Source organism: Phyllostomus hastatus, unplaced genomic scaffold (genome assembly GCF_019186645.2).
Source record: "Phyllostomus hastatus isolate PE091 unplaced genomic scaffold, TTU_PhHast_1.1 phas_contig_1, whole genome shotgun sequence".
NCBI lineage: Eukaryota > Metazoa > Chordata > Mammalia > Chiroptera > Phyllostomidae > Phyllostomus > Phyllostomus hastatus.
The window spans coordinates 25,107,791-25,134,000 of NW_025333498.1; the positions used below are offsets into that span (position 1 = coordinate 25,107,791).

The 26,210-nt window shown below is 38.3% G+C and overlaps 1 protein-coding gene across 2 annotated transcripts in view; it reads left to right on the forward strand.

The window, feature by feature from the left end:
* Positions 1 to 26,210, forward strand: part of GRB14 (growth factor receptor bound protein 14) — a 124,139-nt gene that overhangs the window by 75,120 nt on the left and 22,809 nt on the right. For both annotated transcript variants that reach the window (XM_045831076.1, XM_045831085.1), the window contains 2 exons: positions 7,416 to 7,572; positions 24,622 to 24,743. In XM_045831076.1, the coding sequence (XP_045687032.1) occupies positions 7,416 to 7,572; positions 24,622 to 24,743 (279 nt within the window). The remainder of the gene's footprint in view (positions 1 to 7,415; positions 7,573 to 24,621; positions 24,744 to 26,210) is intronic.

The window sequence follows — 26,210 nt, forward strand, 5'->3', positions numbered from 1 at the left end:
ATTGGGGTGACATTGGTTAATAAAATTATATAGGTTTCAAGTGTACAATTAATTCTGTCATACATCATCTGTATATTGCATTATGTGCCCACCACCCAAAGTCAACCTTCTTCCACCATCATGTATTTGACCCCCTTTGCTTTTTACTACCCCCAATCTTCCTTCCCTCTGGTAATTACTATAGTGTTGTCTATATCTATGAGTTTTTGTTTGTTTAGCTATGTTTTTCAACCTGATTAATGATTACCCCTCTTCTTTCTTCCCTCCCAGGAGAAATGAGGGATAAATGGGGAAAAGCTCTTCAGTAGCTACTTACCAAGGGTTTCAAACGCCCCTTTCTTCTTGGTGGCATTGCCAAATGACCAGATCACAGCCCTGAGTGTCTTTCAAACATTCTTGTGTGAACCAGGTTAGAAAAGGATGTGGCTGTCCCTTGCCGTCACATTCCCGGGACCTACAGGATAGAGGCTGACTCTTTAGCCTTGCCATTGCTTTCCTAAGGCATTCCGTATCTTCTGTTCTGAGAATCAGAATTTCCAGTGATTGTAGAGATAAACACTTGGTGTGCTTTGGGAGCAGAGTGATACATAATTGACTTTCAAACTTGATCTCTTCATTTTTTCAGAAAGTCTTTGTCTTTCTTATTCTTTAAGTATTCTTCTGTTAGTCTCAAGACGTCAGAGGCCTGAAGCCTTTTCCTGAAAAGTTAACCATGTCTTGCTGTCTTTATATTTGAACATTATTGTGTCTACTCTTTTAAAAATGGGTTTATGTTATTTTTTTTAATCTCTTGCCTCCACTTACTTTTTATGGAGGGCAGTCTAGGGGAGTCGAGGTATAAAGTGTATAAACAGACTTGATAAGGATGTCAGCCACGACAGAGATCTGCATTCCCCCTGCAGGGGTTACTCGGTCTGTGTATGGAGCGATTTCATTGCTCCATGCCAGATGCTCCCAGAGCTGTTTTTGACTCTGTAAACCACTCCAAAGGCCAAGGTTACTCTGATGGTCAGGATTGCAGCTACGTGGAAGGGCTTTCTAAACACAGCTGGTGTCTGCCCTGCGGGCTGTCCTTGGGTGCTCTCTGTTTACACTGGTGGGATGTATAGACAGACCCTGTCAGTGCATGTCTCTTTGCTAGTGAAGTGTTTGTCCACTGATGAAACAAAGGAACGTCCACTTCTTCTTTAGGTCCAGAGAGGATTTCATCCTGCTGGTGTGCCATTTCAAATGATTTTGTAGATAAGTTGATATATGATTAATATATTCTTTTCACCCTCACCCTTTTGTTTAAGCTGCGAATTTGGGCCACTGAACTGGAAATATATAGTATCCCTTTATTAAATAGCATGATCATATGATCTTCCAATCTCTGTTTTACTCCTCAGGATATAAAGGAAACAGAAGACCAGTACTTTAATGATTTTTAAGAACATCTCAGCTATTTGGTTTTTACATGATCATAAAAGTTTTTAACTTAGTTTTTTAAAATAAATTTTGTTATTTATTTTGTTTGTTTTTGAGTCGAGAGAGAGAGGGTGTGCGGGGGAGAGAGAGAGAGAGAGAAACATCAATGGGCTGCCTTCTGCACACACCTGAAACCACAGTCCAGGTGTGTGTCCTGAGTGGGAACTGACCTGGCAGTCTTTAGGTTTGTAGGATGACACCCAACCAACTGAGCCACAGCAGCCCCGGTTAACTTAGTTTTAATCCACACTAGTCATGTAGCTTTTCTGATGACTTGAATTTTTTTCTTACACAGGAAGTTTTAGTGTAGTAATACTTTCGGCAAGAGGCATATTTTAAGGAGAAATACATAGATGTAAAATGAGACTTTTAATACAGGGCATCCCGCTGGAAGTATAAGGGATTTTTCATAATTACTGAATAGATCTAAGAATATGTATATGTATTTTGGACAAATGTCAGAATTAAATAGGATTAAAAAAATAAGGGTTTGAAATGGAGCTCCCACAAAAGTATTGCATTCTTGTCTCAGCAGGTGTTATTTAAAAAATGAGTACCTGAACCTCTTCTAGAAATTTATGTTGGCCTAGCTCTTCTAAATTTATGTCTTGATTCTTAGCAATTTGTTTCTTTCAAATTTGCAGCAACATAATTTGAAGAAATAATGGCTTTCCTGATTGGTTAGATATCTTTTTCATTTTCCCCATCTTTACCTCTCGCTCTATTCTTGCCATCTTTATGAATTTGGCTTAAGCTTCAGAGAGTTTTCAATTTTTCACTTTCTTAGCCCCTCTGATATAAAAAATAGAGCATGAAAAATAAGAGGCATGCTTCTGTTACCCCAGGTGATGGAAGTTCACTGAAAGAAAACACAGGGTAGTTAGGGAGCACAAGGAGCGCTTTTTACCAGCCCCCAGTTCATTGCCAGTCCCCACTTCCCTGGCATGGAATGTGCAGCCCGTCTCCAATGGAACTGAAACAACAGCTCATCATTGCCTCCCCGCTGGAGCAGCCCCAGGGTTGAACCTTTCTGTCCTCTCAGGAGTGGTCATCTTCACATTGTTTTTGGCAGGGGCACCCTCCAGGGCTCAATCCAGTCATTAATCACAGAAGCACAGAGATACAGTGAACAGCATCCTCTAGAATCCTTTAGAAGTGGCAAGCAAATACTGAAGGTGCACACTTAAGAACAGTAGCTCCCCCAGATGCAGTCATGGGAGGCACTGAGATTCCAAACAGGTCTTGGGGTCTTAGTGAACCACGTGTATTAACCATGAAATAAATGAACTGAAATGAAAGTTCAAACAATCACATCTGATTTTGACAGTATATTTTCATGACCCTTTTCATATAACTTTATGGCCGCCTCAATGACTAAAGGTCAGAATTGTCCGCTAACGGCAATATTGAGTCAGTTCTTACCTAGGATTATTGATATGAAGAATTGCGTAACTGTTGCTCATTGGGAAAAATTTTAATTTCCTGAGCACAAAATTTAACCAGTGGTATACTTTGTGACAAAATATTTTTAAGTTAAAATTTACAAATATGCATTGAGTACCTACTGTGTACAAAACACTTTGCTAAGCTTTGCAAGGGTACAAAAATATTTCATTCCTAAGATCTTTATTAAGCCATGTCTTGCCTTGGGCTAGGTCCCTAGGATGTGATAACAAATAGTAAACAAACAGTGGTTTTTCTTATAAGAACTTACTATTACAGCTCAAGAGAAAGGCATCATATAGAAATACAAAATGAGAGCACATTAGAGGGCACGTTACAAAGTCATGGGCATTACTGTTGGGATTACAGACTGGTACAACCATTATGGAAAACAGTATGGAATTTTCTCAGAAAACTAAAAATGGATCTGCCTTTTGACCCAGCAATTCCACTGCTAGGATTATATCCTAAGAACCCTGAAACACTAATCCAAAAGAACCTATGCACCCCAATGTTCATAGCAGCACAATTTACAATAGCCAAGTATTAGAAACAACCTAGATGCCCATGAGTAAATGAATGGATCAAAAAGCTATGGTACATTTACACAATAGAATTCTATGCAGCAGAAAGAAAGAAGGAGCTCCTACCCTTTGCACCCTTTGCACCAGTATGGATGCAACTAGAAAGCACTATGCTAAGCGAAATAAGCCAGGTGGTGAAAGACGAATACCATATGATCTCACCTTTAATAGGAACCTAAACAACAAAACAAAGAAACAAGCAAAATATAACCAAAGACACTGAAATAAAGAACAGATTGACAGAGTTCAGAGGGGAGAGGAGAGGGAATTTCAAGGGAAAAGGGGAAGGGTTTACAGGAACAAGTGTAAAGGACACATGGATAAAAACTAGGGGCAGGTGGAAATGGGAGGGAGGAGGGGAGGGCTGGGCGGGTAGGTTGGGATGGGAGTAAAAGATAGAAAATTGTACTGCAACAATTAAAATAAATTAAAAAAAACAGTCATGGGCCTTCAGGGAAGACTTTCCAGAGCAAAGTACCATGGAAGCTGGGGCCAAATGGTAAGTAGGAGTTTGACGAATAAAGCACGTATGCTGGTATTGGGAGCATTGGTTTCTCATAGAGGATACCTTACATGCAACTAAAAGAGAACACGTTGCAATGTTTTGTCCCATCTGACTAGGATCACAGCTCGACCTGTTCTGTGGGCTGCTATGCTGGGAAGGGTTCAGACTTTCTTCTATGAGGTTCCACTTCCCTGGTCATCTCTCCGTCTCATTTTATCTTTGAGGCTTTATTGACTCTAATTCACTGTTAAATTTTGGAATTTCTTAGGGTTCAGTCCTAGGTTCTCTTTCTTCTTTGTTTTTTTTTTCCCCTGCCTTATCCAACCCATTCATGTCCAAGTGTTTGCTTAGCATCTCTAAGCTCCATGATTCTCAAGTCAGTTCTGACCTTAAACTTAAACATCCTTTCACCACCATCATACCTACCCCTCAGTTTCCTTAGGGCTGTGCTCCTTGTTTGCTGCTCCTGCCATCCCTGCCTGCTCTAAATCCGTAGAACCTGCCATTTCTTCTTGCTGAGGGGCTTTGCACAGCTTGTATTCCCTTAGCTTGAAATGCTCTTTGCCTAGCTAGCTACTGCCCATTCCTCTTTCAGGTCTTGGCTTAAATATTTACCTTTTCACAGATATATTTTGGGCCTTTTCTAACCCTTGTTTTATAAATTAGTACCATGCTGTACTTTTATGCTCTACTTTGTAATTACTGTTTGTTTTTTTTTAAAATCCTCACCCAAGGATATGTTTATTGCTCTTAGAGGTGGGGGGGGGGCGTCGATGTGAAAGAAACATCGATTGGTTGCCTCCTGTATGTGCCCCTACTGGGGATTGAACCCACAACCATTTGATGTATGGGATGATACTCCGATCAACTAAGCCATATGGCCAGGGCTGTAATTACTGTTTTCAGTGCTGCTTTCCCTGATAGACTTGACGCTCTCTGAGTATAACAACCATCTCTTTCTGTGACAGCTTTATAATAATAAAACACTTAGCAAAGGACACGTACCTTCCATGGGATCTTAATAAACAAGTGAGCGCTTGAGTTAGGTGAATTTTAGTTGCAGAATGCCCTGATTGGATTGGCTATTAGACAGTTTATTCTGCTAGCAATATAGAGAATGGATTGGAGGGGTTCACAGCAGGAACAAGGGAGATAAGTTGGTGGGTGTTACCACTAGAAGCTTTTAGCCTCCTGGCATACATAGGATAAAAACACAAAGAATTAAGGTGCTCCTTGATCCAGAAGCTCAGTGATATTCTCAGGACTCTGCATTTCTAGGCATGGATCTGCATTTCTTGCCATCTTCTGATAATCTTCTCTTCACGAATAGTAGCATCTTCGCCCTACATCTGCCCCAGAAAAGAGGGTCCCTTCTGTGGTTATGTGAACAAATACCACACTGGCTCTGACTGGCTCTGATTAGGGCATGTCCCCATTTCTGAAGTGATCGTTGTGAGGGGGATACTGGATGCTGATAGATCAACCTGTGTATCTTCCCATCTGGAGCCGAGGTAGTGGTACACTGGTAAACTGGCTCTAAAAAGAAATGAAAAGTCTTAATTTGTAACATTTGTCAATTTATTTGGTGTATGTACTCCTACTGTGGCTGTTTTCAAGAAGCCTGGCTTGCAAAGTTCTTGAATGTGGAATAATCAGTTCTCACAAGCCAGCTCCAGCAGCTCCATCAGCTCCAGCACACCATCGCTAGCAGAAGTTGGAGCTGTCGGAATCACAGAGACTGATGATGAGGGAGGGAGTGGTGCCCTAAAAGGCAATCGGAACACTGTTATAAGAGGGGTAGGTGCTGCAGAGCCAAGTCTGACAAGTAAGTTTGCACTGTATCACATGACATGACAAGTAAGTTTGCACTGTATCACATAACATATACTTTGGTGTCGTAACTTTATTTTCCTTATTTTAAGTTTTGTATCATTTTCTTGATAACCTTTGTAAGGACTACATAATAATTCCATTCTGTGAAAGTAATGTGTGTACCATTCTTTCACTGTTGAATATTTTGGTTGGTAGAATTATAAATAACACTTTGCTGGACATGTCAAGCCTAAAACTGTTTTCCATATTTAGGACAAACCCATTGAAATAGTTTGCTTAAGTGAAATTAGTGAGCCAAAGGAATGAACCTTTCATGCCTTTGGTAAATATTTTCCAATAGGTGTACATAATAGTTTCCCAGTTTATATCACTACTATCATTGTGAGATAGCAACTATTCCATTGCACTGTGATTAGGTGTGATGAAAAAAAATGGATTAAGACAGAATTGACACATCATTTTAATTTGCATTTGTTTGCATTATTAAAAATATTCACATCTTTGTTTTGTAACAGGTGTATTATATTGAATTTTCTTACCATTTCCCACCTTTGGGTGTGTGTTTACCTTACTGTACTATTGTCATGGCCATTTGCCTTCTTATGATTAATTTAATTAATACGTAACATAACATTAATATGGGAAATTCTAGCATTGAGCATAGCTTGAAAGGAGTGTTGTATATGAAACTTGAATTCTATATAATTTAGGGAAACATAACTGTTCTACTAGGTAAGTACAAATGCACAGTGAGCTAACATGATAAAAGTTTATTTCTCGTTCACATCAAAGCATCATACGAGTCTACCGAGTTGGGCACCTGTGGCGTGGTCATTTGGGGACAAAGTTTCCTTCTATTCCCTGCCTTTCCTCTCCTTTAGGTCCTTGTAGTCATTTCCATCTGATGGAGGGGGTGAAAGAGAACTGGAGGACAATTTGTGGGAGACATTTATGGGCTGGGCTGGGAAGTGCAGACACTGCATGGGCTTACGTTGCAGGGACTGCAGCACAATCTCGTGGCCACAGTTCATTGCTGGGGAGGAAAGAGAAGGATTGGGTGAATGTCTAGCAAGACTTTGGCAAAACTTTTATGCCTGAAATGGAGAAATCTTTTCAAAAAGTCTGATTCTCTTTACTGGTTTTACTGTTTGAGTATATCTGGTAATAAATCACCCATGTTACTTGGGTTAGTTACAGAATTTAAATATGCCATGGAAATGTTAAACTATTGATAAGAGATAACAGAGCTTTTGAGTAGATCAGAGTGGTAGGTAGGGAAAGAATATGTTCTTATAATTAATTTAATTAATATATAAAATTCCATCATTAATAATGGCCAATGATGTTAAATAGTCATTGGACTCTAGATGAGAGAGTGGAAGTTGTTGGACAAAGTGACTTGGACACATGGTATAAACAAATCTTGGGATAACTAACATTCACTTAATGTATATATAAATTAGTTGTAGAGGAAACTCTATAAACAATTTGTGACCAGTTCAACCAATAAGTTTGATGATTTACACTAATGTAATGTTTTTAATACCATATTTTAGCTCATTTTCTTATTTCTACATATGCAGGTAATTAAAGTGTACAGTGAAGATGAAACCAGCAGGGCCTTAGAGGTTCCCAGTGACATAACTGCCCGAGATGTGTGCCAGCTGTTGATCCTGAAGAACCACTACATTGATGACCACAGCTGGACCCTTTTTGAGCACCTGCCTCAAATTGGCCTGGGTAAGGACATAGAATCACACTGACATTATTGCTTTTCTGTCCCTTCCAGTTTTAAGTGGCAAAAATTTTCTTCAGATAGAGGAAAATAAAACAGTGAATAATTCTTTATTTTTATTTTTGGTATTGGAGGTTGAGAGATTAAAATAGTAGAGCAAACCTTGGCCAGTGCAGCTCAGTTGGTTGGAGCATCATGTCATAGACCAAAAGGTTGTGGGTTCCATTCCCAATCAGGGCACATACCCAGGTTGCCGGTTTGATCCCTAGCTGGGATGTGTGCAAGAAGGCAACCAACAGATGTCTCTCTCTTACATGGATGTCTCTCCCTCTTTTTCCCTCTCTCCATCTCTCTATCTCTTTCCCTTCCTCTCTTTTAAAGTAATGAAAAAAATGTCTTTGGGTAAGGATTAAAAAATAGTGGAACAAAGTGGAAGAATAAAAATATTACACATTCCCCCCGCCCCCGTTTAAATAATGATTTATGGGGATTTTAGAGTTAGAGTGTAGAGTCCAAACTGATGGAAAGACAAATTTCACAATAATGTTTAGTAGCATAGTAAACATTTTTTAAGAAGTTAAAATAAGCTGTTATTTGGATTATTTTTTTAATCGATTATAGGGTAAACATGGGGAGTATCCACACTAATACTCTTTATGGGAGCATATACTCTGAATTTTTCTCGAAGAAATAAGTAACTTGTTCACATTTTAAAATTATAAACATAAAAGAGTAACCTTTAAAAAATTTTTATATTGAAAATACATTTATATTGTAAATTGTAGAGGCTTTTAATGTATTTTTTCCCAATCTTTTAATAAGTTATAAAGAATTTTCATTCTTCTGCTAGAGTGAGACAGGATTGGCAACAATTTTCTCTCTCCTTTCTTATTTTAACACATATCAGTTTTAAAAAACGTTCCCATGATAAGTAGATGAGAAAGGAAGAAGTTATAGCAGTGCCATTCAGTGCTTTGAATTCTGTATTAGTTTCCTGTGGCCATTGTAACAAGTGGTGCAAAACAACCAAATATTTAGTCTCTTACAGTTTTGGAGGCCCAGAGTCTGAAATCAAGGTTGCTGATTCTGGGATTAAAGTGAAGTTATTGTCAGGAATGCACTTTCTCCATAGGCTCTAGGAGAAAATCTGCTCCTTGCCTTTTCCAGCTTCTGGAGGCAGCTGCCATTCCTTGGCTTATGTCTGTATCACTTAGGTCCCTACCTCTGGGTCGTGTTGCTTTCTCCTCTCCTGTCTGTCAGATCTCCTGGTGCCTCTCTCCTACAAGAACAGGAGCATTTAGGCTCTTCTTAGATCATTCAGGAAAATGTTCTCATTTCAAGATCCTAACACAATCATATCTGCAAAGTCTTTTTCTTTCCCTCCCTCCTTCCCTCCCTCCCTCCCTCCCTCCCTTCCTTTCTTCTTCTTCTACTACTACTACTACTACTACTACTACTTTCTTCTTTCTTTTCCTCCTCCTCCTCCTCCTTTTTGCTATCTAAGAGAACATTCACAGGTTGCAGAGATTAAGGTGTGGATTTTTTTTGGGGGGGGGCGTGGGAATCTGTTATTTAGCCTACTGTAAGCCCCTTTGAATTATTTGTTAAAAACTTTTAGTAGTAAACCATCAAAGTTATTTTAAATAATTTGGCAGTGACAGCTGAAGTATTTTCTTCAATTTGTTCAAAGAATTGAGAATTGTATACCTAGACATGAGTCATTCACTTTCTTACAAAGCTAACTACCAGTATTTAAATGTTCCCTTTGGTTCATAGAAGGTGTATTCCACAGAGCAATAGCCAACGCAAGGTTCAGTTCAGATGAGAGGTTTGCCTCTGTTTTATGAAATGAAATAAAGACAATGTTGACAGAAAAGTTGTATTCTTTTAAAAGATTCTGGAAAGTGGTTCATTTAAAACTACCTGCAACCTCTGAACCCTTTGGAAAGTGTTTGTGTACTTCCGATTGAAGACTCTTGTCCTAGGGTATGTCAGAACCTCAGGGAATCGAGAGAGTGAAAGCTGTGGAAAAGAAACCTGTAGTCCAACAGTCTCCACATTGATTCTGAACCCCAGCCCATGTTCCCCAGCCCCAGCTGATAGTTGATGAACTACAGTATGTCAGCTGATCTTGGCAGCTGAGCATATTGCTGCCAAGAAAACCTGAATTCTGAAGGTATGCTATATTAGTCTGTGCAAAATAGCCTCACCTCCCTAGGGCAGAAAAAGCTCCACCTATACTTTCTTCAGTGCCATATGTGACTAATTTAACTTCTATTTGTGGTATTCATCTCCTAGAAATGCAGTGTTAACTCTCAGTAGATATCTGCCATGTTCCAAACTCTTTCACTTACTTATGCTTCTTGGAACATAGGTCTTAATTAGAATAATATATAATCACAGTATTTTATACTTACAAATCTTTCTTTTGGGGAGCCTTTAAAACATATTTTTTGGTTATGGTCACTCTACTGTATCCTTAACAAACAGCTTGAAGTAATAAAAAAGCTACTCTAAATCAAACAGCAGTTTTCACTGAGATCACTGTGAGTTATATTAAGGAATATAATGTACAAGTCTTTAAAATTTAAGATGGAACATTGAGAATCAATTTGAGCTATATACTAAATTAAACTTTTAGATATCATATAGAAATAAATTTTTTCATTACTATATTTTCTGGAAACAGTACTGAAATAAAATCAAAGATGTGAGGCTAGTGTCTCATGGCTTCATCAACCATGCCTTAGACCAAAGCCTATGAGAAAGAAATGTAGTTCTGGAGCTTCCTGGTATTCTTTTTTCCCTCTGATTGTACTTTGAAGCAGTAGAAAACTTGTAGATGCTAATGCTACTGGAATACTAATGTGTGACTGATTTACCAGCTTCCATTTCTTTAACATTATAACAATTAACCACTGTTGGCCTTCTTCAGCATAAAGTATAAAACTGATGTATTTATTTACACACATTTAATTTGTGTGTGTAGGTTATAAATACTCTTGCAATATTAATTGAATCTAGTAGTGATATTAAGTAACTTTTTCTCCATTTGCATATTAAAATGAATGAAAAGAACTAGAGCAGGTTCCCCCCTACCCTAAATATGACATGAAGTTGCAGATGCTCTTTGTCAATAGAATGAACCACTAGCACCTTCACCTGTAAATCTTTTTTGAGTGCTATTGATATAATCAAGAACCAAAGGATAATAAATGGTTTTCAAAACTTGGTGACCAGCTATTCAGATCTGTATACTGCTCAGGAGATACTCTTGACCGCTCTTAGACTTGACATAAAGAATTTTCAATGAGTGGAATTCTGAAAGAGAGGCAGTAGTATCTATTATTTTAAAAATATTTTCAATACAAAAATAATTCAGCTCATTGTACGTAACTGAGAAACAAAGATATCAAGGAAGAAGCAACATTATCCGTGATTTTACAGCACCAAGATGGCATTGATTAGTGCCTCTGTTTTAACATAGTCTCTAAACTATACTTTTTTTGGTATATGTGTGTACTGAAAAAAGCATCTTGAGCATTTTTATTTTCCTAGTTCCACAAAAACTAGGAACTCTCCCTAACTTCGCTTCCCCTGTTGCCTTCCTCAAACAATTTAGCAAATATTTATTGACTGTTTTGTACCAAGCCCTTTCTGTGTGTGGGTCCTAGGGGTGTCATGTGAACAAAATAGACAAGAAGCACTGCCCTTATGAATTTGCGTTCTAGCAGGGAAAGAAAGACACATGATAAAAATGTGTAGTCCCTTAGGTGATGGAAGTGCTAGGGAGAAAAGGGAGGCAGGGAAGAGGGACAGAGAGCTGGGGGAGGGGAGAGATGCACTTTAAATAAAGGGACCAGGGACGTTCTCTCTGACAGTGAGACATTTGAGTGGAGACGTGAAGCCAACAGCAGCAACCCTCACAGTTACAATTGGAAGAAGATTGTTCTAGACAGAAGGAACAGCACGTGAAAAGGCCTGGACCATGCAATGTGCTGTGTTCAGGAAGCAGCCAAGAGGCTGGTATGTCTGGAGTGGAGTCAGTAAAGTGGGAAGTAATGGGAGAGGACTTCGTGGACCTGTTGCGGAGCAAGCTCATGGAGGGTCTCATAGGCCATGGAGGGGACTTGACTTTTACATCAAGTGAGAGGAAAAGAATTGGAGGTCTTTGAGTCAGACAGCAGAATGAGCTGATGTCGTTTTTAAAGTATGCTGCTAGGAAGGCCAGAATGCAGGTTTTGACCTTTTGGAGGCTGAGCAATGTTGTTTTTCTTTTACAGCAAACTACTTGTGGCTTCCTGGATTGGTCTTTGCCCCTTTCTCACTTGCTAGTCATGCGTGCCCCGTTGTACCATCTGCACATTGTGATCTGCACACTTGATGTTCAGTGTTTGTGAGGTGCTGAAACCTTTTATGCAAGAGCATTTTGACTTAGGGGATACATGAGAGTTGAGGGTTTCCTGCACTTTCATTCATTTTAATGTCCAAGATAAACTTAGGAGAATTTCAGAGACATTCTCTGTTGCTAATAGGTATTGCTTCTGATTTGCTAAAGCTTGCTCCAAATGACTAGAGTCAGGAAAAGGAGCAAAAGGAGCACCTGACATTCAAAATATGGCAGGTTTATGGAATCTAAAGTCTGTTTTCAGAGTATTTTCTGTGACAAAGGAAACTTCAGTCTTCTTAGTGTTTTTAATATGAATGCATATACATGATAGCTACTATTAATGTGCATCTTATACATGCAAAGCACTGAGTGAGAGGTGTTACATTAATCTTGATAGATACTCTTAATACTTTGCTTCATAGCAACCCTGTATGATGTTTCTTAATCTCCATTTTACGTATAGGAATATAAAGACTACTGATGAAACACCTTGCCTAGAGTCAAATATTGCACAAACCTACATTCTGTCAGATTCTAAAGTGTATGTGTTTTCTGTGGAAGCAGGTTGGTTTATCCTCACCCTAGTAGGTTAGGCAGATATTCCTGGGATTCTGCTGTTGGTTTGTCTCTGTCACACTCTCCATCTGTGTTTCTCACACATGCTATAAATATAAATTGAAATTTGAAATTTTGAACCCTCCAGAACATTTTCAAATACATCTTTACAGAGATAGTGTCAAAACTATTGGGGTCAAAGTGGTCGAACCTGGCTCACTTTGTATCAGCTGTTTGTATGACTGAGTGAGAGGGCTGGCCGTGACTTGTTCTCACATTTGCACACAGCATGAGGCAATAGGCTGTTTGGAACTTTGAATACAATATCAGTACTTCATATCCTCTGCCCATCATTGTTAATAAACACCACTGAGAATTTTAATAGGTGGAGTAAATTATTGAAGGTAGCTGAACATGCTGATTTCATTCTAAATCACTGATTTGCCTGATTTTGGATCATATTGTGATGAGTTTCTGTTTGTATGCACATTTTTATAGGCATTGAGTTGAAAATTTCAGCATACCAACAAGTATTTCCCCTCCTCATCATGTAATAAACTGAAGTTTTGTAATTGGTGTCTTATAATACTTCACAGCCACTGGGTGTCACTGTAGTTCCCCAGATGGAGTCCTCATTGTTGAGAGGATGACGGGAGGAAAACTCCAGTTTTCAGTCCTTAGGAACTTAGTGACATCCATGCTTGTCTTGCTCCCATTCTGATTCCTGATTGAAGCTATGGTATGAAGCAGTGGCAATTAACACAATACCTCAAGCTCATACCTCTATACTCCTTGGGAAGAAGAACTAATTGTATTTTAGTGTCATTGCTAGGGACAGCTGAGATTTCCATTATGATTTTCATTGTGGAGTGGCTTTAATAAGCAAAGTGAATGACTGGAGGCTTTTAATGATACCACTTTTATGTGTGCAGCTATCCCCACGTGATCTCTGTAAGACAGAAGCAGTGCACAGTTGCAGTGAGGGAATGCCTCACAAGCACCTGCTTTCAAGCTGCTCCTTCACTTTTTTTTTAAACAAAAGTAGCTCAAGTGTGTTTTTTTTTCTGTTTTCTGGAGTTCATATGTTGTTGTTCTTTCTGTGCTGTTTGGAATCTACCAGCCCTCAGCATTGTGAGTCCCTTCATCACCGGCAGAAGTAACTGTGAAGCTTTTGGGACATGGAACCCTGTTCTTCCTCCCCTATGGAGGCCGCTGGAGCCCTGACCTGAGCTTTCAGGAAATATGGTATCCCAATAGCACACTAAGGTTAGAGGTGGAAAATATGAAATCAGCAAAGAGTGCTTGTAACCAAACTTGCCTCCTGGTCCAGCTGGTTTTTCCTTCTCAGTACCCTTATCCTTATAGTCTGAGTTCAGATCTCATCGTCTCTCTTCTGTTACTCTGTTTTAAAGCCCTTCCCCTTACCTTTGGTTATACCAGTTACCCATCTGCATGCCGGTCTGATTCTCCTTGCATTAGGGTCCAAGTTCCTTTGCAGAATTGTAGCAACTGCACCCGGACTCGCCCTCCTCTCTCCAGCCATGTGTCTCACCCCTCCTTCCTCTAGTTTCTTCATTGAGAACTACCTCTAGTCGCCCCCATACACTATGGATTCTGCTCCTTGGTTTGTTTGCTCCTGCTGTTGAGATTCTGAGGAAGTCCTTTCTCACCCATCTTTACCTGGCTAAGTGCTGTGCCTCTTCCAAGGCTTACTCGGAATTTTAGTTAAAATGGCAGTAAAATATAACCACTAGCTGTGTGTTGGGAACCACCCTGCCTGGTATCAGAAGCTGTAACCCCCGCCAAGGCTAAGGCTGAGGCAATGACCTTGGACCATAAGCCAGAAAGGAGACAAAAGCTTATCTCCCTTGCAGGAGCACTGCTTCTGCTCCTTTTACTTCACCCTGCCTGGCCCCCAATGCTTGGTTGATTAGCCAATGATGGGTAAGATTCTCCAAGGGGGGAATGACCTAAGACAGGCGCAATCATGTGGGAGGCCCCCAAGGAAGGACTTTGGGGGCTACAGCAAAAGGGGGTGATGGACCCTTGCCCCTGGGCTTTGACAAAACCTGAGTCCTCATTGTCTGCGAGAAAATCTCCTAATCTCTTGGCTGCCTTAGTTCCCTCGCTCCACCTAAGCCTGAAACAGTGACAGGGTGGTGTAGCCCTGTGCTGGAAAGGGCGGGTTCCCCGGGTGATCAGGCCTAAGAAAGAATATGTGAAATCCTGTGAAACCTGCTTTGTTTAGAATGCTCTTAATTAACTGATAAAGGCCCCAGCAAGAAGTAAGTTTGTTCCTCAAAGTTTTACAGCTCTTTAGCTATCTGACCCTGACTCAAAATAGACCCTCAGAGTTCTTTGTTATGTATTGTTTGATCCTTACTGCCTAGTAATGATTAATGAGCTTTACCTTAAATACTGTGTGAACGAACCCAATAAAAGCCTGCTTGGGTGGGAGAACAAGGCACTCTCCCCTGGGGAAGGTGGCCGAGGCGCTCTCCACTAGGGAGAGTGGCCATTTCGTCCCTATTTCTCCACAGGACTTGGTTGTCTCTGTGTATGTTTTTCTCGTGTTTTGATGAGCCATCTGCAGCATTCCGCAGTCAATGCTGGTCGGTGGTCATGACAGCTGTGTCCTAAAAATATGTACGAAGACATGATAAGATGAAATCCCTGTCCGAGCTTACTGAAAGCTACCTAGTGCTATCCTCTAGGGCGAAGAGAGTGAAAAGTAGCTGGGGTCATCCCATGCTCAGAGTTCAGAAGCACAGTCACCCTTTCCACCTGAGAGTGGGTAGGGAGACACATCCACCTCCTCCAGGTGCCCAGCCCCTGGGAACAGACATTTGCTGGTCAAAAGCTGTTCCAGGGAGACAATCAGGATACATGCTGGCACCACTCCTTCTCAAGCGTCCACTAGGAAATTCCAGCTCCCAAAATAACGGATCAGTGCCAGAAGCACTAGGGGCGATAATGATGAATTGTGTCCTGGGAAGTGACGCTCCCGCAAGTGCATGCTGTGGATGGGTGTGGGCAACAAGCAGATTTGGACAAGGAATAGGTATCGCAGGGCTATTTAAGCAGGATTACTTTTATAATATTAATTTGAACAATAAAACCTAGTGCTACCATAATAGGAGGGTATTATAAATTACTGTATATCCATAGGATGTAAGTTATACAGCTTTGGTTTATGTTCTTGGAGTTCTTCCTGTGATGACTGATGTGGGCTGATGTAAGATTATAATGATAGATTGAAAACAGTATGTATATTTTACCAAATTTAGAAACCGTATTTATATTTTATTTATATGTTTCAATGTAAAAAATGTTTTCTAAATTTTGTGAAAAATATATACACAGCTACTTATATATGTGCTAGAGAAAAAGCAAGAAGGGAATATACTGAAATTTTAAGTGCTTGTGCCTGATTGACAGGTTTAAAGATGGATTGGGATTATTAGCTGTGTTTTCAAATTTTCTGTAATTGGACAAAAGGCATAAACACAATTTTTGAAAGGCATAAACACAAACTTTGAAAGACATTAGTTAAATACATAAGTTAAAGACTTAACTCAGACATCTTCCTGAAGTTCCAAGTTGGGTCAAGTACCCATCTTCTGTGCTATTGGAACATTTTTGCAACTATCTCCATAGTGATCGTATTATTACAACTAGACAGTAATTCCATGAGAGCTGGAGCTCTGTGTATACATACATCTTTGTAACCCAGGATTTAGGACAAATAAGTGTTTTTTTTAACTCAGCTGTACCAAACTGTAAGGTATTTATATCAAACAGTTCAAAGAATGGATTGTAGCATATTGTACGTAGCAGGCAGAGACTTGGAAAAGAAACCTAAGCAATCACACCTCATGCCCACGTGGAAATTTACTCCAAGTCCTTAAAGCATGCATTAGGTAACTTAGAATTTATGGAATTTGTTTCTTAGCTCTTGAGGAACTTACCAGTGAGCTTGAGATAATATGTATGCAAACACTGTAGAGAAATAAGGCTTTCTATGAATACAGGTTGTGATTGTCGAGTCTGAGTTAATGTGAGAACTATTTAGATTTGCTAAAGAATGATCCAAAAGGACTTTCTACTCATGAGCTGAAGTGTCGAGATTTTCCTCTTATTGCCCTTGGGAAGCTGAATTTGGTGGTGGCAATTTTCTGAGGGATCTTGTTGGTATTAAGTAGTTTTCTTAGGTGAAGGGATCTTTTAGAAATTGAGCCCTGTTTTATTCTTTGCTTCTCCAGTTTTTGTTTTGCTTGGTCAGAAGCTGTTCATTTTTATCTGAAAATAAGATTGACAAAATGTGTGTAGTTTCTGCTCAGCACAGAGAAGTACAAGGACCATTTGTCTCCTGGAGTTTCTTGTAACAAAGGTATATAGAGAATTGTTTTCTCAGTGAATTAGAGGTGAAAGCCACTCTTGTTTCTTCTCTTATCAAGTGATGAGAAGAGTAGGGACTCAGGTTTCATCTGAGCCCCACGCTGTACTTGTAGTAGATTCAGCGAAGAAATCCAGGCAGAAGGTCACAGGTGAACACTTTCCATACTGGGAGGTTTGAGTTTTTTTAAAAGGGCTTTCAAGTTAAATCAACAGTTTCAGAAGAAACATTTTTTCTTCTATTCTTTTTTTTTAAAGGAACAGTTTCTGAAAATTAAATAGAAAACAATTATATGTAGTTATCATTATTTGTTAATATTGTATTATGATAATACTTCACTGATCTGTTAGGAACAAAAATTAAATTTAAAGCAATATGAAGCTTTTGTTTTTGTTTAAAAAAAGATTTTTTCCCCTTCTTTGGAGGCTTGCTTTCCTGTTTTCCTCCTGTTTGGTTTCTGTATTGAAGTGATTTAAACTGGCTTCTCTTCCATTTTTCTGCTTCTATAGGAGTGGTATTTGATTATTGTAATTTACTTTCCAATGCCTGAAAAATACTTTCTTTACTTTTTAAAATTAAAAAAGTTAAAAAGATAGATACAACTTTGAAGATATACTAATATGTTTTACTGTAGTTTTTTAGATGCATTTATGATGCTTTAAAAATAAGGTCTTTAAAATAATTATGGTGAGTGTATGTAGAAGCTGCCTGGGGTCGCTTTTCAAATGGTAACTCAAAATCTGAGTTTGTTCTGGGTGGTAGTCTCTAATATCAGTATTTTCTGATGTTGTAGCAAGGAGCCTCTGATTACAAAATTTGTTTTGTTTAGATATTTTACAAATGCAATAAATTACTTAGGGTTACTTAGTTGGTTAAAATCTGCTTGGTTTTAGAATAGGGCTAAAGAAGAGCAAAAAGAAAGTGTATTGTAAGCCATCTAGACTAGTATTTTGTGGTGTTTTGAATTTTCCCTTCCTTTTCTCGGGTCCTGGTGATGAGGTCGGATGCCTTGGGCCTAGGTCAAACAATGCTGGTCTTCGGTAACTTTTTACCTCACCATTAAGAATTTTTCTTTTTCTCTGAAAGGAATCCATTTACTCATCCTGCATTTCCTTGTTGAACTTACTCCCTATTAAGGTGTGTATTTAGTCAGATATCTGCCTTTTAAAAAACCCACTAATTTTCTGTAAGATGTTCACCTGATCATCAGTTATGCCTCTTGGTGTTATTTGGATTATTGTGGCATTGGTTCTTTAACATAAGAAGACTTAGTAGGAGGATAGTATATGACCATGCATTCAAATTGGGGTGGGGATATATAAACCTAAAAAGATTGTTTTAATGTAACATGATATAATTTTTAAAAAGCTGATTCTAAAATAAAGTTTTATCTCCGTTACCAAATGACTATATGAGACAAGAACTAGGAGCTAGCTGTATTTGATCCTCTGGACTTTATTTGCTTTTTTATACATTATCTGAATTTTTAATAGAATAGTATCAGAAATTTTCTTTGAAAGAATTAAAAGTATGTATTTTGCTTTCTCACATACTCCAGGTTTTGCTAGCTCTTTTTGAAGAAAATTTTTTTTAAGATTACCAGTATGTTTTCCTGATGGTAGTACATGCATTATTTAAAAATTTGGTATTACAGTTCTGTGAAGTTTTCTGCAGATATTATATCCCTTATTTTTTCTTTCTAGATTGATATGCTGGGTTTTATTTCATGTAAACAAAACCCTGGCTAGACTGCCACTTCTTTTGTGGTCACATATATTTCTCTAGTTGTTCTTTTGTCATAACCATTCAAATGTGCTTGGTTTTTCTACTCTCTTTCTTTTCTTTTTTAAATTCTCACCTGAGGACATGTTTGTGATTTTAGAGAGAGGGAAGGGAGGGAGAAGAGATGGAGAGGACATCTATGTGAGAGAGAGAAACCTCTATTGGTTGCCTCTCGCATGCACGCCAGCCAGGGATCAAACCCACAACCTAGACACATGCCCTAAGAATTGCACCTGTGACCTTTTGCGTTCCAAGACAGTGCTCCAGCTGAGCTACACTGGCCAGAGCTTATTTCTTTCTTTCCTTCTTTTTCTTTTTTGATGCTATCAAGATTCAAATGATTTATGTTACTGTCATGTAAGGTTGAGATTCATAAAATTGGAAATAATGCCCGTTATTTTCTTTCTCCTTCCACTCAGAATGTGGTTGCTTATTTTCACTTAATTAGCAAATGTTTATGGAAACAAACATTTTGATTCATTTCAAAATAAAAAAAAATGAGGCAATTGAAACATGAAAACTGCAGGAACATGTGAGATTTTAGCTAGTAAACGGGAAGAATGAGCAGGATACAAACAGACCAGCAGAAGTGGCAGGAGATGCCTCTCTGGTGGGAAGTGTAGTGAAGACCCATTGCAATGCTTTGCAAAGAGCATCAACTTGGATCCAGGATGGGACTGCCATTTAAATCCTAAGATTTTACCATTCTGAACTTTAGTTTCATTTGCTATAAAGTGGAGATATAACTTGCTCATTAGATTATTGTATTTGTTTCCTAAGACCTCTGTAACACATTACCAAAAACTTTGTGGCTTAAAAAAAAAACAGAAATATAATCTTTAAGAGTTCTAGAGGTAAAGTTCAAAACTAATTTTACTGGGCTGAAATCAAGGTGTTAGCAGGGCCACTCTCTTTCCGAGGGCATTAGGGGCAATCCAATTAGGGGGAATTCCTTGCCTCATTCAGCTGCTGGTGGCTGTCATCATTCCTTGGCTTGTGGCCACATCACCTGAAACTATACTCTGTGGTCACATTGCCCTTTTCCTCTTCTGTCTGTGTCATATCTCTTTCTGTCTGTCTCTTATAAAGATATTTGTGTTTGGGTTTAAGGCCTACCTGGATAATTCAGGATAATTTCCTCATCTCATTATATTTAAGTTAATGACATCTACAAAGACTTTGCTATATGAGGTAACATTTACAGGTTCAAGATATTAGGAACCAATATTGGGGCCATTATTCAGCCTACTGCAGATATTACAGGAATTAAATACAGTAATGAAAAAGGTCTCAGATTGAGACTTGCAGAGATGTAACTTACTTTATTTCTATAACTGAATTAATTTTTGACCTTCAGTCTCCTGGCTTCCCAATGGCAGATAGTTTAATCTTTATTTGTTTGCTTCTTGGATTGTTCTCAGTCTTATGGTAAATAATACATTCATGTTCTATAAAGGAGTTCAATTTAAGATTAAAATATTCTCAGTTGAAGGATCAGGCCTACTTTCACTCCTCTAATACTCTGGTGGGACATTTAAGCCCCAGAGGCTATTTGTCTAACTCTTGTCCAACTCTTCATGTTCTGAAAACTCTTGTTTCTCTCAAATTGTTGACTCTATCAAAAAGTCCCTTAAGTTCATGGTTTTCTCTTGGCCCTTCTACGCTTCTCCTGGGGCACTTGGTTCCACTTCAGTGCTCTTTCCCCATGCCGGGATGCTATGGACTCCTCTGCCTTGATGTTAGACTCAGCTATTGCTTTTCTACCATACTAGACTCAAGGGATCTACTTAAGACTACAGGTCTCCTAAGGCTACAATGGTTTGAGCCACACAAAAACTTACGTGGCATTATATCTCCATCAACTCCCTATCCTGGGGTTCTAGTTCTGGAAGGGTGAAAGATGCAGGGTCACTTGGGACCTACATCATCTGCTTACAGTCTAGCTCCATCTCAGTCTTTACCCCACCCACTCTTCCACTAACCCCTTGATTCCAGCTCCTTTCCCAGAAGACAAAGGGTGGATCTCTGTATGAGGCAATCAAGCAGTTATATCTGTCAAAGATTGATAAAGTCTACTTTGAAGCTCAAAAGGAAAGAAAATGCATCTCGGTCATTATTTTCCTCTCTGTATATGTATCCTGAGAGCAGAACAGATGCTGTTTTCTTAGTGGCAGAGAGAAGTATTTGGTACAGAGAAACAAACAACTATCTTTCATAATACCTTGAAATTTTCTCTTACTGTAGTTGCAAAGAATATATAGTGCTTAGCACATACTATGTTTAATAATGTGGACTGTGTTTTGTAAGCTTGTTTGTGTCACAAACAGCTGGGTTTGTGTCACACAAAAGGTTGTTAGGGAGGCAACTTCCACTCAATATCTCAGTGACTCCTGGATCTACCACCCCTCATCCCCCAACCCACTTCTTTTACAGTTTTCTAAACTCATTCATGGCAATGCAGTTCTTCCAAGAGCTTAGACAAAGATTTTCGGTGTCTTCCTTAACTGTCTTCTCTCTTTCATTCCATGTCCAACTTGTCAGCAAACCCCGTTGGCTCTATCTTAAGAACATATCTAGATTTTTCCTACTTCTTACATGTGGACTGGTGATACTACTCTAATCCAAGCCACATCATCTACCATCCCCTAATTACAATGTTCTACTTCTGTCTTTAAGCTTCTTAGGATCTGTTCTACACTTAGCAGCCAATGTAATCCAATGAAAACATCTTGGTTCACGATATTCCTTCTCTTTGAAATGACTTCTTATCTAACTCAGAGGAAAAGCCAGATCCATACTATGAACTGCACGGCTTTATCCAGGCTACCCATGCCATTACTTCTCTAACCTATTCGGGCACTCTCTCTTTTGTTCACTCAGCTTAAGCCGCATTAACCTCATGCTGTATTTCAAACACATCATCCTTGCTCTTGCCTCAGGAGCTTTGTTCTTGTTCTTCCCCTAGATACCTGCTTGACTTATATCCTCTTCTTCTTTGGGTCTTTGTTCGCATATTACCTTCCATAAGAGATCTTCCTTGGCAAGCTGTTGAAAATGGCCTCCTTTCCCTTGTGCCCGCCTCTCTCCCTCTTCCCTGTTCTATTTTTCTAAGTAGTATTTATAACAACATTTTAAAACTTAACATTTTATTCATTGTCCATATCTTTCCATCAGAATGAAAGCTCCATAAGGCAGTGATTTTTGTCTTTTTACCACAAAGTTTCAAGCCCCAAGACGATTGTCAGACACTTGGTAGGCTTTTGATAAATATTTGTCTAGTGGATGGATAAATAAGTGAGTTATAACTGCCAGACTACATGGGTTTGTCTCATAACAAGCTGGGAAGTCCACAAGTGTTTTGAGCAGGGATCACATTGATACAAACTGCTCACAAGGTTTGTTGTGATATTAGTGTTCAGGTAGGATTGAAAGACCAAGAAAGTAGAGGTTTGGAGATCAGTTAAGAAAAGGTGAAGGTCTGAAAAGGAATGGTGATAGTGGGAATGGGTAGGGAGTTGATTGTGTGAGAGACACTCAGAGGAAGAATCCCTGGCATTGGGGATAGCAAGAGTAGAGGATATGGAAGTATATGTGGAGAGATGTAATGGAGATAGGAAAATTTAGGAAAAAGCAGTTTGAGAAGGAAAAAGGAAGAGGACTTTGTTTCTTTTTTAAATTTTGGTAAAATACACATAACAAAATTTATCATTTTATGCATTTTAAGAGTACAGTTCATTGGAATTATGTATATTCATGTTGTAGAGCCACCAACATTCATCTCTAGAACATTTTTATCTCTCCGTACTCAACCCATTAAACAATAACTCCTCACTTCTTCCTTTTCCCAGTCTCTGACGGCCACCATTCTACTTTTTGTGTCCATTAATTTTTTATTCTAAGTACCTTATGTAAATGGAATTACACAGTATTTGTTCTTTTGTGTCCTATTTTGCAAAACAAATATTTTTAAGGTTCATCCATGTTGTAGTATCTGTTACAACTTTATTCTTTTTTAAGGCTAATTTTTCCATTGTATGTCTGTATTGTTTTTCGTTGTCTATTCATTTGTTGGTGGACATTAAGGTGTTTCCACCTTTTGGCTATTGTGAATGTTGCTACTATGAACATTGGTGTATAGATATTTGTTCCAGTCCCTACTGTCACTTCTTTTGTTTATTTACCCAGAAGGGGAATTGATGAAATTGCTTAGTATTTTTAGGAACTGCCTTACTGATTTTGGTTGTAGACAAACTCTCTGAGGTGGTCGAAAGTCTAGCAGTCAGCACTCTAGCAGTATGAGTAAAAGCAGCTGTAGCTGGAGATTTCACTTCAGGGAACTTCACAGATGTGATGGATAAAGAGGAGAGCATGAATTAATTTAGAGAAAGGAAAAGAAGAGAGTTGAGCCAAGGCTTGCATCTTGGGAGGGAGAAGGAGCTGCGAGAGATAGTGAGACAGAAGAGGCAGTCAGAGTTAGGGACAGAACCCAGAGTGCTGATGCACACTTAGCTCAAACTCATCCATATTCATTGAGCACTCTCACAAGAACTTCCTTTCAGAGAATAAGCTTCTATTTAAGTGTGACATTACTTTCAAGGGTTTGGGTGTTATAGGTCACAGATCACTACCGAGTGTTGAATTTCTGAGACACAGGTACTTTTCACAAAGGTCCTAGGAAAAGCAGAGGATTTCTATATTTCTTATTTGGCTTTTCTCTATTCCCTGTTTTACATTAGTAATTTCACAGCTACTTTAACTTTTTATTGCAGTATCACTTATCTTAAAAAATGTGAACAAACCATATTGGACAACTCGATGAATTCTCAGATATTGCATATGCCTGAGTGTTCAACACCCAGATCTATGGGATATTTTCCATACTCAGTGGTTCCCACCAGACCCCACTTACTCACCCACCATCCTCTTTATCTTGATTTCTGACACCATAGATTTATTTTACCTATGTTGAACCTTCTATAAGTGGAATCATATAGTATGTACTCTCTGTGTCTGACTTATTTTATTTAACATTATGTTAGTGAAATTCATCCATAAAACTGCTTGTTGTTGTAGTATATATTCCACTGTGTGCTTTTATAAAATTTATTTATTTATTCTCATGTTGATAAGCATTTGGGTAGTTTCTAGTTTGGGGCTATTAGGAATATTGCTGCTAAGATACTCAGTTTCTTATTAAATAGGTATATTGCATGTTATGGTCACCCCCTTAAAGTTGTCTGCTTACTCCATTTTAGTGACTTTCCTCCTTAGTGCCTTCCCACCCTACCTAGTTGTCTTCATTGTTAATACAAAGTATGTTTCCCTGAACGTTGGTTTAAAAGTATAATGTGCCTGAAGAAATTAGTTTTCTTAAAAAATTTTATGTACCTGCATTAATGTTTTCCTTTTAAAGCATTTATTTTAGTTTTTCTTAACTATCCAGATTATAGGTCTTAAGTGCATATTGAACCTGTCAAAATTTTTCTTCTTTTTATGGGCTGAATTGTTTAACCCAAAGGCAATAATTTTAATTTTGATATCATGATGAGTTGGAGAAAAAGAATAGCTCCCATATTCTTAATGCAGATTTATTATCAAACTTATAATTTACATGTCAATAAAAACATATTCAGAATTAGCAAAAAGTGCATTGTAATATTTTGTCATTTTTCTTTTCAGGTTATAGTCTGCCTTGGTATAAAAATCAGTTGTTACTAATTCAAAATTGAAGGAAGTTTTGTCAGTCTGACTTTTTCACAATGGAGTTGAAATTTTCTATTTTGAATAAATATACATAGATAATATATTTTGTGTATTTGTATGGATATCTATATATCCATATATATATATTTGTCTGCCTACCTTTTTATCCACTTATCCATCCATCCATCCATCCATCCATTGACATACTCACTGAAACATTGTTTACAGAAAGAACAGTAGAAGACCATGAGCTGGTGACTGAAGTGCTATCTAACTGGGGAATGGAAGAAGAAAATAAGCTGTACTTTAGAAAAAATTATGCCAAATATGAATTCTTTAAAAATCCAGTGGTAAGTGAAATCCCTATTAATGGTTATGAAAAATAAATGAACTAGTTACATTTTGTTTTAGTTCATGTGAAGTATCACTATAAATAAAATATAATTCCTTATTTGGTAATATGTGGGTAAGAATTCTGGTCCTTTATAGTCACATTTCTTCTTACCCTACAGTTGATTAGTCAGAATCAGCACAGAAGTTCAGTTACATGCTTTTCAAGAATGCTTGCTTCTTGCTTTTGCTTTTTAAGAAAAACAAATCTCTACATTTCATTTAGGGAATTAATTATTAGATATCCTCAAGCAGGTTCCAAAATTTTATTTTAGCACTTTTCAGAGAATTTAGGATACTTAAAATATAAAATGTTAAGGTGAAAACAGATTGATGATCGTTGGGGTTGTTGTAACTTAATCTTGAAATTTACGGTTGACATGAATCTTGCTGTTGCCATTTATTTTGTTTTTAGTGCAGTGATCAGTGAGCAAGGTAGAAATCAGGTACAGGGCAGTTTATTTTCTAGTAAATCTACTTTCATTGTAGTCTCATTAAAAGAAAATAAATGTTTCACATTGTAATGAAGACTAGAGATCTTTAGAAGTCAGAATAGTCTTTGAAATCATTATTTTAAATTGTTTTGGTCTTTGCAGCTATAGCATTTTTTATACTATGTTTTGGATAATTGAATTGAAATGATCCTTTATGGAAAATATATGATACTCACTGTAACAGAATATTTTCAAACCCCAAAAAACCTCTTATGTTCTCTTTTATTTGAACCTATTAATAGAAACATAATGGATGATCTATGCTAAAGAAAATAAGAGTTCTAATAAAAATTAAGTAGAATTAGAATTTGAAGGGAGATTGTTTTCATGTGAATCTTTATAAAAATCAAGAATTTAAAAATCATCATTATAGAAAAATGACTTAGTGTTCATTTTAGTTTCTGTCTATTTTTTGAAAATTTAAACAGGCGGCTGTATGTGCATCCATTTTGTAGACCTAGGACAGTAGTTCTCACCTGGGGTGGCGGTTTGCTGGTGTCTGGTGATGTTTGTGGTTGTCACAACTGGGGGTGGGGTGGGCTGCTGGTGACCAGAGGCCAGGAATGCTGCTAAACTGCTTACAAGGTGCAGGGCAGCTCTCCCTGCCCCCGCCACACAGGATTATTATTAGACTGAATGTTAATGGAACTTCTGTTGAAAAGCCTGCCCTAAAGGAAGTAGTGTAATATATTTTCCCAAACTTGTCTGGTCATAAAAATTACCGGGGGAAGGGGAGAGTGTTTGTAAAAAAAACACAGGATCCAGGAGGTACCGGAACTACAGGATCATTCAGGAATGAGGCCTAGGAATTCCTGTCAAGCAACTGCTCTGGGTGAATTTTATAATGAAACAAGTTTGGAAAAGCAGTGAGTGGAAAAGATGGGACTTTTCAATCCCTGGTCCTAGTTTATGCTCTGGCTCCTCTACAGTGTG